Source organism: Dermacentor albipictus, chromosome 5 (genome assembly GCF_038994185.2).
Source record: "Dermacentor albipictus isolate Rhodes 1998 colony chromosome 5, USDA_Dalb.pri_finalv2, whole genome shotgun sequence".
Lineage (NCBI taxonomy): Eukaryota > Metazoa > Arthropoda > Arachnida > Ixodida > Ixodidae > Dermacentor > Dermacentor albipictus.
In genome coordinates this window covers 9,708,749-9,723,958 of record NC_091825.1, presented here as the reverse complement: position 1 = coordinate 9,723,958, position 15,210 = coordinate 9,708,749, and the positions used below count along the sequence as shown (strand labels likewise).

Below are 15,210 nucleotides of genomic sequence, written 5' to 3'. Positions count from 1 at the left end.
TTGGTGATTGTCGATCAGCAGCCAAAATCTGAACAAGAGTACATTTATTTAGGCCGATTACTCACAGGTGATCCTGATCGCGACAAGAAAATTTATTCAAGAATAAAAAATTGGTGGGATCGAGCACATGTAGCAGGCATTACCAAGTCATGACCAGCAGCTTGCCGCTACCCTTGGAAAGAAAGGTATAATAATTGCATTCTGCCAATACTAACACGTGAGGCAGAAACTCAAAGGTCAAGAACGACGATTAAGGACTGCATGAACTTCTGGTTTCAGTTTTGGGTCGTTTACGTCAGGGCGTCACTCAGCGCCAAATGCTGTAAGTTGCCTCCTGCTTCCCCTCAGAGAAATGAAAGAGCATTCTTCGTCTGGTCCCCGACTGAAGCAGTCCGGCTCTTATCTTGCGGCGCTGCTTGCCCCAGCTGTTTAGGCCTCATGCTGTAAACCTTTCATCCCGCCGCCCCGTCGAAGCCACAACAAACTGGCGACGAGGTAAACCGGTCACTTTACTTTTTACGTCCCCTTGCCTTTCTACTTCTGCTGCTCCTGTGCTTCCGGCATGCAAGATGCTACATCCACTTCGACGTTGTGCACCACAGCTCCTCCGCCTTTGTTTTCGGTGCCCGGCATGGCGTTCATGCCCCACATGCCGCCTTTCCTGGCACTACCCGGTACTCCTGCGGTACCGTGGCTCACATGGAAACGGTACTTTTGCACGTTTCTCGAGGCAACCGGAGGCGAGGCACTACAAGACGAGAGGAAGAAAGCCATTTTACTGAGCAACTTAGGCTTCGAAGGGCAGCGTCTCTACTACGACCTCGCGTCGCAAACGGACCAGACGCGCACTACGTTCGAAGACGTTCTCCGCATCTTCGACCAGCACTATTACGAAGAAGGCACCAATCCCCTGGTGCACCGCATTATCTTCCGGGACAGGAAGCAACTACCTGGAGAAACCTTTCAGGACTTCGTCACCGCGCTACAAAGGCTAGCGCCTTCTAGTGCGTTGAGCGCATGGCACGACGAGTCCCTTCGCGACCAAATCCTCCAAGGCGTCGCATCAACAAGAATGAGAGAAAGGTTACTTTACGAAGGAGCGTCCCTCACGCTCAAGAAGGCCCAGGAAATCGGTCGAACCGTACAGCAAGTTCACAAAGAACTTAAAGTCTTGGACAGCTCGTCTGTTCAGCGCGTCTTGACGCAAAGCCAAGATGGCGTCGACAGCCATCACCTTCCTCGCCCGGGCGCGCAAGATGGCGGTTCCACCACCCTTTTCCATCGACCCGGCAGCTTCAAAATGGCGCTCGGCGGCATGGCGGAAAGTCGCGACCTGGGGAGGCCGGCCAACATGGCGTGGGGCCCGAACTCTGCGAAGCCAGTCGAGAAATCGCGGCCCATTGCTACCGATGTGGTTCACCTCACCACATCGCATCTGATCCAGGCTGTCCAGCCAAGCATGTTTCCTGCTGTGCATGCAGAAAAGTAGGACATTTCGCTTCGGTTTGCCGTTCCAGGAACCGAAAGCATCGACAGTCCCCTGCTTGTACGCAGCTTGACTTCGCTATATGCCAACAGGTGTCAGGAGTTCAAGCTGACACAAGCGTTCAGTTTCCATCTCTCCTGCACAACGCTCCCTTGGAGTTCGCCTAGCCGTACTCAGGACAATCGGGACTTGTAAAGGACTTCATCCGCGACGTTCATCTTCGAGCTTCAATGCAACCAGTCTCGGCGAAACTGCGTCCTCAACCTCGGGTTCTCCGTGAGCAAGCCTGCGCTGCAAACGGCATTTCGCCCCTGGAAAACAAAGTTTAGTCAGTTGTTGAGACACCGCAGCCAACTGACAAGAAGTTGCTGCATTCATTTCTTGGTGTCACGCGATACTACGCTAAACTGATCCCGCAGTACGCTGAATTGGTAGAGCCGCTTAAGAAACTGCTAAAGCAAGGAAAACCATTTGTTTGGGATCAGGATACAGAGTATAGCTTCCAGACTATTAAGGAGGTACTAATTGCATGCGAATTCGGCTCTTACGCCAAAAGTGTTAAGATGTACGTGGACCATCGTCGTGCATCAAAATGCCCTCAATTTCGCCCAGGAGATCTTGTCCAAGTACGCAACTCTAGAAAGTCCGATCCTAAATACTCAGGACCATTTAAGATTTACCGTAGGGTAGGTCGTAATACTTTCACGCTTGAAAATGGCAAACGATGGAATGCATCCAAGCTTGTGAAATGCCCTGCACTACAGGATTTTCTTGGAAAATTCACTGAAAAGAGTCACTTCAGTGACTACCCTTCCCTTGATGATTGTCTCCCACCTTTTCTTCAAGTTACTACTGGTATAGGGGATACATAACGTTTCGTGTAGCGTAATTGTGCAGTACGCACATCATTACTACGGTGCTGACCGCCGTACTAATTTGTCTTTCATGCCAAAAAGTTTCCAAGATTAAAATTGGTTACCATTCTTAAAGGGGGACTATGGAGTCTAAAGTGCTTTTACGCACAATGCAAAATCCACGACAGCCACAGAGACTGTCTCGAGTCAGGCTCAGGGCGAATGAGCCACCCATCAGTGCTGTCCCAGGGGGCACACAGATGTTTGTTACTGTCTACTTTTGTGCTTTGTGAATTTCTTATGTGTTATCTGTGTGTGCAAGGCTGCATCTCATCGTCCTCCCAAGACGGGTACTGAAACTGCAGAACTAGAGTGCAATAGTTCATATTCAGTTTTCATGTGCGTTTTTTTTAAATGGGGAAGCCAAAGATATCAGTTTCTATTGTGTAAAGACGTCATCACTAATCATGTGTGTTACAGTGCTAACATGTGTTCTTTGACCCGTGACTTACTTTTGTTGCGAGGAGAGTGAGTAGAGCATTTTTCCTTTCAAGGGAGAGGTGATGTGGTATCCTGCGTTAACTTCTAGTTTCAGTTTTGGGTCGTTTACGTCAGGGCGCCACTCAGCGCCAAACACTGTAAGTTGCCTCCTGCTTCCCCTCAGAGAAATAAAAGAGCATTCTTCGTCTGGTCCCCGACTGAAGCAGTCCGGCTCTTATCTTGCGGCGCTGCGTGCCCCGGCCGTTTAGGCCTCCTGCCATAAACCTTTCATCCGGTCGCCCCGTCGAAGCCACAACACAAAGGAACAAAAAAATTTAGGCATATTGTTAAGGGACAGTAAGAGAGTGATGTAGACAAGAGAGAAAGAGGAAACAGCTAAAATTTTTGTTGCCATTAAGGGGAAAGGATGGAGATGGGCATGCCATGTGATGTGTGAGGTGGTCTATAAAGTTACAGGAAGGATGCCACAGGAAGGGAAGCACAGTCAAGGATGGCAGAAAATTGTGTGGGGTGCTTTTAGAAAATAGAAAATATGCAGGTGCAAGTTGGAATTGACTAGCACAAAACAGGGGTAATTTTAGATTGCTGGGAGAGACCTTTGTCCTGCCCAGTAAATATAAATAATAAAAATAGGCTGATGATGATTATATTGGCGAGAAACCTTTTAGATGTACAGTCGCCATCAATCTTGAGTAGAGCGCGGGAACAGCAGCCTCTGGGGTGCTCAAGTGCCAGCCAGCGATGTCTAATAGTAGTTGCTGGGACAAAACATGCCCATCAGCTAGCACTGACTCCCTCTGGAGAGCCCCGGAGGCCACCTTTCCTTTACTCCACACAACGGTAACGCCAACTGTACTTTGTTATAGCTGATAATATTGCTGCGTGAACGAAGGATTGAGACTGAAGACTATTTACAAGGTATATTTACAAAGCGTAGCTGCAGTGCTGGCCAGTGAAGCCAACAGCTTGAGAGCCAGAGAGCGTTTGTCGTCTTGATTGGGGGGCCCGTGTGCATTGGCCACAAGAAACACGCAATATGCATGTATCATTGTCCCCGGCAGTGGAAGCATCGTCCCGGGGCATATATATATATAGGTGGTAACACGACAGTAATATGGTTTGAGGCGTGCGACATGCACGTCAGTGGAATTCGGGGCAGATGCGGCACTAGTACTGATTGGGCGATTTCGTACGTAACTGGAGTCACGGCACACAGCACTCGATATGGGCCTGTGTACCGAGACAGGAGTTTTTCTGACAGGCCAACGTGATGAGTCGAGGACCACAGGAGTACCAGAGATCCAGGCGAAAAGTGGACATCTCTGTGTTGGCGGTCGCACAAACGCCGTTGCTTCTCTTGCGAGGTCAGGACGCGAGTGCCGGCAATTTCGCATGCTTGAGCTGCCCTGGTGATGGCGTCAAACGCATACTCGCTGGTCTCTGCTGCAGCGGATGGGAGGGATGCGTCCAGTGGCAATATAGGTTCTCTGTGAACAACAGAAAGAACGGGGAATAACCGGCAGTGTCAGGACGCGAAGAATTATATGCAAGTGTGACATAGGCAGGGCAAGGTCCCAATCAGTATGGTCAGACGAGAGTTACTTTGAAGCATGCCTGTTAGGGTACGATTCAGATGCTCCATGAGACCATTAGTCTGTGGATGTTAAGACATAGTCAGCTTGCGCTTGGTTGAGCAGGACTGCAGGATGTTGGTGATGGCTTTAGAAAGAAATGCCCAACCACGGTCAGTGAGCAATTGGTGTGGAGCGCCATGCTGCAGAATCATGTTGCGTAAAAGAAAATCGGCGACATCTCTGGCACAGCTTGTTGGAAGTGCTCTGGTGAAGGCGTAGTGCGTGGCATAATCTGTCGCCACAGTGACCCACTTGTTGCCAGACGTGGAGAGAGGAAAAGGGCCAAGTAGGTCCAAGCCAACACAAAATAATGGCTCTGAAAGTATGTTGAGCAGTTGAAGGCACCTGGCAGGGAGCGTCAATGGTGTTTTTTGGCGCTGGCATTTCTCACACCCCGCAATGTCTTTCCAGACAGAGCAGGCAAGGCCTGGCCAAAAGAAGCGTTGGCGAATACAGTTGTAGGTGCAGAAGACAAGGTGACCTGCCGTGGGTAAATTGTGAAGTTCTTGGAGAACAGCTGACGCTGCTTAGGAACAGCTGCTTAGGAATGACGAGGAGTAGAGCAGGACTGTCGGGACATACATTGTGGCGATGTAATACACCATCCTGGAGACTAAACAGGTGAAGGGATGAATCACAAGACGAAGATTCCAAGCCATAAATGATGGCGCGCAAGGCGGCATCATGGTGTTGCTCGTTGGCAACATGTAGCAGCTCAGAAACGGAGAAAATGCAAGCGTCGGCATCGGGGTCAGGGTCGGCGGGTAGTTCATCCACTGGATAGCGTGATAAACAGTCTCCATCTTGATGTAATCGGACCGACTTGTACACTACTGCATAGGAATATTCTTGCAGCCGCAGAGCCCAGCGGCCAAGCCAGCCGGTAGGATCCTTGAGTGAGGGAAGCCAGCAGAGCGCATGGTGGTCTGTGATTACAGAGAAGTGCATACCATACAAGTACAGGTGAAATTTGGAAACCGCCCAGACGAAAGCCAGGTATTCACGATCTGTAATCGAATAGTTGCGCTCCGCTGCTGTGAGGAGGCCGCTAGTAGGCGATAACACGATCTTGACCGTGTTGGCGCAGGGCTAAGACGGATCCAATATTGTGACCACTGGCATCGGTACTTACCTCTGTAGGAGAGGAAGGGCCAAGTGGGCCAGTATAGGTGGCGTGGTGAGAATGTTGGTGAGCTGGGCAAATACGGCAGTTTGAGCGGGGCACCACGTAAACAGCATGTCCTTCTTCAGAAGATCAGTAAGTGGTCTGGTAATCGCTGGGAAGTCTTTAAAGAAGCGTCAGAAGTAGGAGCAGAGTCCTACAAAACTTTGGACGTCTTTGACAGACTGAGGTAGAGGAAAAGACGTCACAGCACAAATTTTTTTCGGGTCTGGTTGAATACCGGAAGCGTCAATGAGGTGGCTCAGCACTGTAATCTGCCGACTACTGAAGTGACACTTCGATGAATTTAGTTGCAGCCCAGCCTCGCGGAAGACTTGAAGAACAGCTGATAAGCACTCAAGGTGTGTCTCAAATGTAGGTGAAAATACGAGAACGTCGTCTAGGTAGCAGAGGCATGTTGACCATTTGAACCTTTGAAGTAAAGAGTAAAAGCTGGGGCGTTGCATAGACCTAATGGCATAACTTTAAATTGATATAGGCCATCAGGGGTGACGAATGCGGTCTTCTCTTGGTCCTTTTCATCCACATAAATTTGCCCATAACCAGACCGAAGGTCTATTGATGAAAAGTATTTGGCACCGTGGAGACCACTGAGGGCGTCGTAAATGCGAGGCAAGGGGTAGACGTCTTTCTTGGTAATGCGGTTTAGATGACGATAATCTATGCAGAAAAGCCACGTGCCGTCTTTCTTTTTCACAAGTACCACGGGCGACGCACAAGGGCTCGATGAAGGTTCAACAATACCTTTGGCAAACATCTTGTTCACTTCATCTTGAATAACCTTACGCTCTGAAGCAGGCTTGATATGGCGAGCATTGAATAGGACTGGCATCACCAGTACTTATGTGATGCTTAACAATTGAAGTCTGGCCCAATTGGCGATTCTTGAGGTCGAAGATGTCGCAGTAGGAACCCAAAAGACAGCACTGAGCTGCTACTTGTTCAGGCAAATAGGTCCGCAGCAATCATGGGACGAATTGCTGCATCACGGCAAATAGCATCCTGTGGACACGGTGAAGAACCTGAGCAGACGTCAACTGAAAACGTCGTGACGTGATCATCTCCTATAGCACGCAGCATTGCAACCAGGCACGTACCCAGGATTTTTTTTCGGGGAGGGGGCCCACCACCTCCATCATCATCATCACCATCATCATCATCATCACCAGCCTGTTTTATGTCCACTGCAGGACGAAAGCCTCTCCCTGCGATCTCCAATTACCCCTGTCCTGCGCCAACCGGTTCCATCTAGCGCCCGCGAATTTCCTAATTTCATCGCTCCACCTAGTGTTTTGTCGTCCTCGATTGCGTTTCCCTTCTCTTGGTACCCATTCTGTAACCCTTATGGTCCAACGGTTATATAACCGGCGCTATACATGACCTGCCCAGCTACATTTTTTCCTCTTGATGTCAATTAGAATATCGTCTATACCCGTTCGCTCTCTGATCCAAACCACTCTCTTTCTCTCTGAACGTTATGCCTAGCAATCTTCGTTCGATCGCTCTTTGCGTGGTCCTTAACTTGTTCTCAAGTCTCTGCCCCATATGCACTGGCAAAATTCACTGGCACTGGACATATTGCACTGGCAAAATGCACTGATTGCACATCTTACTTTTCAATAATAATGGTAAGCTTCCAGTCAGGAGCTGGCAATGTCTGCCGTATGCGATCCAACCTATTTTTATTCTTCTGTGAATTTCCTTCTCATGATCAGGGTTCCCTCTGATTAATTGACCTAGGTAAACATACTCCTTAAAAGATCAGGTGGCCGACTGGCCATCCTGACCTCTTGTTCCTTTGCCCGGCTAATTATCATTATCTTCATCTTCTGCATAATAATATTCAACTCCACTCTTACGCACTCTTTGTTAAGGTCTCCAATCATTTGTTGTAACTCGTCTGCATTGTTGTTGAATAGAACAATGTCATCGGCAAAACAAAGGTTGCTGCGATATTTGCCGTCGATCTTTACTCCTAAGCCTTCCCAGTTTAATAGCTTCAATTCTTCTAAGCACGTAGAAAATAGCTTTGGAGAAATTGTGTCTCCCTGTCTGACCCCTTTCTCTATAGGTATCTCCCTGCTTTTCTTGTGTAGAATTAAGGTAGCTGTAGATCGATATTCTAACGCGAAAGACGAGTCAGTAAGACGAGAAACTATTTACAGATTATATTTACAACGGTTGATGCGCTGACCGGTTAGATTCACAGCGCGAGCCCAGTTCGTTCTTCCTCCTCTTTTCTGGAATGATGGCGCCCACGCGCCTCGTTCAAAAAAACAAATACCTCCCGCATGTAGCAATATTTTCCAAGCTTTTTACGTAAGCGTTCTGTACTCCTTGATTACGTAGTGCCTCTACGATTGCTGGTATCTCTGCTGAATCAAATGCCTTTTCGTAATCTATATAAGCCACATAGAGAGGCTTATTGTACTCTGCAGATTTCGCGATAACCTGATTGATGACATGGATGTGATCCATTGTAAAGTATCTCTTCCTGAAGCCAGCCTGTTCCCTTGGTTGACAAAATCCAGTGTCAACCTTATTCTATTGGAGATCACTTTGGTAAATATTTTATATAATACTGGGAGCAAGTTATTGGTCCCATAATTGTTCAATTCTTTAACGTCTCCTTTTTTTGTGAATTAGTATAATGTCTGCATTCTTCCAGTTTTCTGAAACCCTTGCAGTCGATAGACACTTCGTATAAAGAGCCGCCAGTTTTCCAAGCATTATGTCTCCTCCATCTTTGATTAAATCGACTGTTATCCCACCTTATCCTCCCGCTCTTCATCGTTTCATGTCTTGCAGGGCCCTTCTGACCTCATCGCTAGTTATAGAAGAGTTTCTGTATCCTGTTCATTACTGTTTCTATGTGAACTATCGTGACTCCTCTGGGTACTGTGTACAGGTCAGCTTAGTATTTTTCCGCTGCTTTTACTGTATCTTCGAGATTGCTGATAATATTATCCTTCTTATCTTTTAGTGCATACATCATGGTTTGTCCTATGCCAGGTTTCTTTTTTACTGATTTCAGGCTGCGTTCATTTTTTACGGCTTCTTCAGTCTTTGTCATGTTATAGTTTTGAATATCAGTTATTTTCGCCTTGTTGATCAGTTTTGACAGTTCCGCGAATTGCGTAACGCTGTGCGGCCGCCAGTCCCATACAACCGCATAGAGCGCAGGACTCTGCGATTCTAGACGTACTGCGCTCACCGCGAAAGGTTAGAAAAACACCCACATAAGCACAGCAGAGAAGTGGCTACGTGAGGCAGTACGACCGATAACTGTAGAAGCGTCATTCAAAACAATTGTTCTCCCCTTCCGGCGGCGTTTCTTCTCTACTTCCTTTTTAAATAAAAAGATGTTGATCCATAAATATTCTCATAAACATCGGTTAACTTTTTTATTATTCGCTTTTGCTTGTAGTTTGGTCGTTGCCTTGGCTCTCTCCCTTAGTAGATCGCTTAATTTCTCAACTCCTTGCAATTTTTGTTTCCAGTTGCCAATTTTGCAGAAAAAGTGCTATACAGTTAGGGAAAAACAGACGAGGTAACGGGCGACAGTCATCTTGCTTATGGGTTTAAGGGTTATTGCAGGGTTCCACGATGGACGCTTTTTCACATTATTTTATTTCCCACCTTATCTAACCCATATCACGTCTGTATGGTTCCGGACATCTGCCAGCGTCGCGGCGAGCCGTAACTCTAGGAAATAATGAAGCAAAGGGATAAGTTAAACGAAATTGGCGTTTTCTCCAGCCGCAACTCGTTCCATGAGTGTACAGGCCAGCTGAGTAACAGCCGCATCCCTCTCCTGGTCCCAGGATCAGCCTAAACAAAGAAGGTTGAACTAACAAAAGCAACAGCTATGCGCATGGCGGTTGAATAGATGTTGACAACTGAACGCATCTCGCGTTAATCACGCGGGTGCAGAATCTACGAGAAAACTGTCCTTCACATTACAAGAGATGGCGATAACTACCGCGATCTAAAAGGAGTGAAAAAGGCAGCATAATGCTGACCGATGATCAGCTGCGAAGTCTCAACATTGATCTGGTGGCGCTTTAGGAATGTGTGAGGAGTGGTGGCGTGGGTGGGGAGGGGGGGGGGGGGTATGCCACTTTATTTCGGGGGGGGGGCTCGGGCCCCCCCGGGCCCCCCCGGGCCCCCCCCTGGGTACGTGCCTGATTGCAACCGATATGCCTTGGGGTAGAACTTCCTTTGTCAGGCCAAAATTGACGATGGGGAGGCGTGTCCGGTTATCGGCGACGGTGATGACGGAGTAGGGCATGGTGATATTGTGCATTAAAAGGACATCAGGAGCAGCTGTGGAAACGTAATCACCATCGGGCAAAGGAAACAATGATAGCAAATCGACGAAAGTCAAGGCTTTAGGCGGCAGGCGCATGAAGGCGGTCGTACTAAAGTTCTTCGGCAGTTCGGCACGAATATGCGCAAGTAGAGGAAGTTCGAGGCAAAGGGTACCGTCAGAGCAGTCTATCAAAGCTGAATGCGCCATAAGAAAGTCGAGTCTGAGTATTAGGTCATGGGGACAATTGGTCTCAGCACTGTAAAAAGAACAGAAACATGGCAGTCGGCGATACTGAAAAGGGAAGTACACATTCCAGTGACGCAAACAGTGCTACCATTGGCCACGCGTACGGCTCGAGTAGTAGGAGGCGTGAGAACCTTCCTCAGCTGACGACGGAGGTTACAACTTATTAGGGACACCTGAGCTCCAGTATCTATTAATGCCGTCAAAGGGACACCATCGATTTGAACATCAAGTAAGTTCTGTTTCGTTGGGAGTGTCAATGGAGAATTTCTGCACGATGAAGATAATGCAGCACTACCCTCGGAGCTGCATGGTCTAGTTTTCCATCCGGGAGGGTCCATAATTGGCCAGCTATGAATAGCAGCATGGCTGGGGCAACAGCGACCGACAGCACTGAGGTGACAACGAACGAGCATGACGACTGTCATTGATGGATACGCCTGAAGTAGGAGGCATACGGCGAGGCGAGTAACGGCACGGGTTGGCATATGGGTGAGGAGACGGGGAAAAGAAGCTCGAATACTGTGATGTCTAGGAGGTGCGGCAGTGGTGAGCGGCATGGCCAGTGTGGAGGCAATGGAAGCAAATGGACTTGTCGTCCAGAGTTCTCCACTCGGTAGGGTTGTGGTATCTGGGAGGGGAATACCGATCGCTGTGAGGCGTAGGTGTCTGCACAAGTCGGGCGTCAGGTCGGGAGGTGGAGCAGGCAACAGGAAAACGAAAGTTGGCAAATTCTTGCTGCACAACTGCCTGAATGAGAGAGATCGCTGGGGCTGGTTGGTCAATGGTGGGGTCAAGTAGGCGTGGATGGAACGGTGCAGGACTTGTAGCCACGAGCTCGCGGCGAACAATACGAGTGACGCACTCATTTAAGGGTGGTGAAGCGGCAAGGTCTATGCAAGATGACATCACAGCCATGTTAGGGAGCCCGGAGAACTGTGGAATGACACGGCAGCTTTTGGCGAGCTCAAAGCGGCGGCATTCCTTGACAATGATGTCGATGGTGGACACATTGCTGAAGATCAACAAGTTGAACGTGTCGTCCGTGACCGCCTTAAGTATGTGGCCGACTCTGTCAACCTCGGCCATTTTATCGTCCACTTTCCGGCAAAGAGCGAGCACGTCTTGTATGTACAAGACATATGATTCAGTAGAAGACTGAACTCGAATAGCAAGCGCTTTTCTAGCAGCCAACTGCCGACAGGTGGGATTTCCAAACAGGTTGGTGAGCTTCTCCTTGAAAGCATCCCAGCTAGAGATCTCGTCCTCGTGTGTCCAGAACCAGACATGAGGAGTTCCGTTCAAGTAGAATAGGACATTCGCTAGCATAATGGTAGGGTTCGAGCGGTTGTCTTGGCTAACACGCTCATACAGGGTGAACCCGTCCTCAACGTCGACATTATCTTGGCCAGAAAATATGCTAGGATTGTGGGGATTGGTAATGGTAACGTACGTTGTTGTCGGGGTTGCAGGAGTAGAAGGAGACAAGGTGTCATCACCAGGAGCCATTGCGGACAGCAGGACGGTGCGGCTGCTGTGGAGCTCCGTGGCGAGAACAGGGAACGGCACCCTCCACCAAAACGTTAAGCGAATGAAGGATTGAGACTGGATACTTTTTACAAGCTATATACAAGGCGTAGCTGCACCACTGGCCAGTTCAGCCGACAGCTCAAGTGACAGAAAGTGTTTGTCTTTGTCGGGGCACCCGCGTGCATCAGCCAGAAGAAATACGCAATATGCATGTATCAATATTGAGGTTTGACTGTATGACTTTAATGGAGCAATATGTGTCTGCTCACAGTGCATTTTCACATTCACAGTGCATGTGTGCTCACAGTGCACAGCACGTAAAGAGCAGCATTTCGCTTTTATTCAGCTACAAGATCTACCAGAAATATTTCCACTTTTGTATTTAAGGACTGGCACTACTCAGTGACCCGAATTTCGCAGTATGTATGGCATGCAGTTACATTTAGGTGGGTAAGCTCAAAATGGCAAACACAGGATAGGTGCTATAACATAAGGCTATTCCATTTCGATTTCATTCCAATCTCCTGATGTCAAATTTATCTCACTGCTGATGGAAGCAAAGACAAGGATGCCTACATTTTTCTGAACAACCTAATCAAATACTCTCCTCATCTACAGGCGGCCACTATTGTTAGGTTCTAAAGCACCACGATAATTCATGCATTTATCATCAAAAATTTTTTGAAGTGTTAAGCGAGGTGCCTTTGGACTCTTTCTAACACAACCGCTGCATATGAGTGATCCTTAACCTATTTAAGGAAATAACTACATGGTAAAACCTTGTTAATTCAGCAAATCGGATACTTCGAACTCGTCCTCGGCTCCTGGTCCTAGCAGGCGTATGCATCAGTCAATGCTATCAAACTCTTGTTAATTTGGATGTATTTGGCCACACATCGGTTAATTCAGACAACTTTCGGGGCTCGGTGAGCAAGGAACAACGCAAGAGAGCAACAATAGTGCTAGCATCCAACCAAAACGAAGCAGTGGGGTCCGCATCGCCATAGTCATCAGTGGAAATCGTACGTGAATGACAGCAACGCCAGAAAGCTTCTTGCCTATTTGTGCCTTTAAAGCCTTTATTCTTGCGTTGACCGCCATGCATAACACCGTGTTGGCCGCGAGCTTTCACAATTGCGTAGTCGCCATTCATATTGAAGAGTTTTAGAATAGGGACCCCAATAGTTTGGGGCCCCAAGGAGCTTTGCAGGTGTTAGCGTTGTGGCACACAGGAGTGAAGAGTTTTAGAATAGGGCTTTGCATTTGCGGATAACGTCTTGCGCTGACAGGAGCACTACGGCGTCAAAGAACAGCTATGTGAAATAATTAAATAAAATATACCATATACCATTTTATGATAAGAACAGTACCTGTGACTTTCGTGTATTCACATTTAATTACAATTTAGAGGTTAGTCTGTAAGAGCAAACAGTTAGTTGCACTTAGTTTTGAGTAAGCAACTTTACGTGACTTCACCAGCTAAGCTAAGCCGTATTAGGCCTACGAGCCATAAAATCCACAAATGATTTCAGAATAAGCGACATCTAGTGAATCAATCTTCATAACACACGCGAGTTGAGAGAAAGCGATAACCACAGTGATAGGAATAGTAATTTTGACTTGCGTGTATTCGCATTTAGTTACAATTTAGAGGTTATTCTGTAAGCAGCAAACAATTAGTTGCGCTTAGGTTTGAGCAAACCAACTTTACGTGCCTTCACAAGCCAAGCTTAGCCGTATTAGGCCTACGAGCCATAATATACACAATCGAATTCGGAATCAGCGGCGTCTAATAGAGAGTTTTAGAGTAGTGGCCCCAAATGTTTTGGGGCCCCAAAGAAATAGCTCGAAGCCACTGTGCATGCGGGAGACACAATCTGCGTTTGGGTTTCGCGTAGGGAACGCTATTTCACCGATTTAGCGGGAGCCCAAATAGCAGCCCCAACAGCTCTGCGTCAGCAGACATGGCGGCAGCCATCGAAGCGACGGCTCTAATCTAGCACCAAACTGGGTTCGATTTGTGGTAACGCGTGAATGTCACAAGCTAGGAGAAGTGACTGTGGTTATCGCTTTCTCTCAACTAGCATGTGTTATGAAGATTGATTCATTAGATGCCGCTGATTCCAAAATCGATTGTGGATTTTATGGCTCGTAGGCCTAACACGGCTTAGCTTAGCTGGTGAAGTCACGTAAAGTTGCTTACTCAAAACTAAGTGCAACTAACTGTTTGCTCTTACAGAATAAGCTCTAAATTGTAATTAAATGCGAATACACAAAAGTCACAGTTACTGTTCTTATCATAAAATGGTATATGGTATATTTGATTTAATTATTTCAAATAGCTGTTCTTTGACGCCGTAGTGCTCCTGTCAGCGCAAGACGTTATCCGCAAACGCAAAGCCCTATTCTAAAGCTCTTCACTCCTGTGTGCCCCAAACCTAACACCTTGCTCTTTGGGGCTCTTTGGGGCCCAAACTATTGGGGCCCCTATTCTAAAATACTCTAATGACAATTTAACAAGTGTAAAGCCCTAGAAAAGAAATTAACATCAAAACAAATGTACAGGATTACAAAAGGAATGAACAAATTTTGTAAACACGAGACAAACACCAATGAGTTGGTACAAAGACAATGTGAAAAGTAAAAGTTGCTCACAAGATGTGCAAGAACAGCAGCACTGCTGCATACTGCTACGAGTGGTGCACGCGGCCCGTAACAATATCCTTGTTCACTTGATCAAACATTGGCTCGGGCAGCTTTTAATGTAATACCATGCATCCCGGTTCTCAAGCTTCAATAAACGAGCACAAGTTTGGGCCAATCAGGTACTGAGAATGAACATGTGAAACCAGGACGTACCTGCGGAATGTCCCTTCCACACCACAGATGCCCATACCGTCCACAACATCTCTAGTCAGGCGGAAGGGCACGGTCTCGGGTGTGTTAAGCACACGGCCTTGTTCAAATGCAACACCTGAGAAAAGCAAGCAAACCAGAGCATCAACACTGGGGAATCTTGAAATCTGCTTAATGCTGGAACATTTGTGGTGCGATTGATAAAAGGAACCAAAAAACTTATCCTGGCAACTAAAGACACCATTCGGTGTGTGTCAGCTCACAAAGCACTTTTGCTACTTTGGAATCACATGTAGTCGGACAACATGAGGAGCCAACAAACAAAAAAACCAAGGAGAACATAGGAAAATTACTTGTACTTACTAATTAAATGAAATAATAAATTAATGGCAATGAAAGGGGATGAAAAAACAACTTGTCGCAGGTGGGGAATGATCCCACGTTTTCGCATGATCTGAAGTGAAGGCGCGACAATGACAGTGGACGAAGAGGGAACACACACACAGGGCGCCACTTCCAACAATGTTTAATCAGGAAAAAACACACTATTTTATACAGGGAGTGCAATCACAGCTTCTCAGTGCGCATTCGCATTCAGGTAAAGCAGTTCT

At 47.4% G+C, this 15,210-nt stretch overlaps 1 protein-coding gene across 9 annotated transcripts in view; it reads right to left on the bottom strand.

The window, feature by feature from the left end:
* Nucleotides 1–15,210, bottom strand: part of tefu (Serine/threonine-protein kinase tefu) — a 1,084,056-nt gene that overhangs the window by 20,788 nt on the left and 1,048,058 nt on the right. For all 9 annotated transcript variants that reach the window (XM_070538252.1, XM_070538256.1, XM_070538258.1 and 6 more), the window contains one exon: nt 14,603–14,717. In XM_070538252.1, coding sequence (XP_070394353.1) covers nt 14,603–14,717 — 115 coding nt within the window. The remainder of the gene's footprint in view (nt 1–14,602; nt 14,718–15,210) is intronic.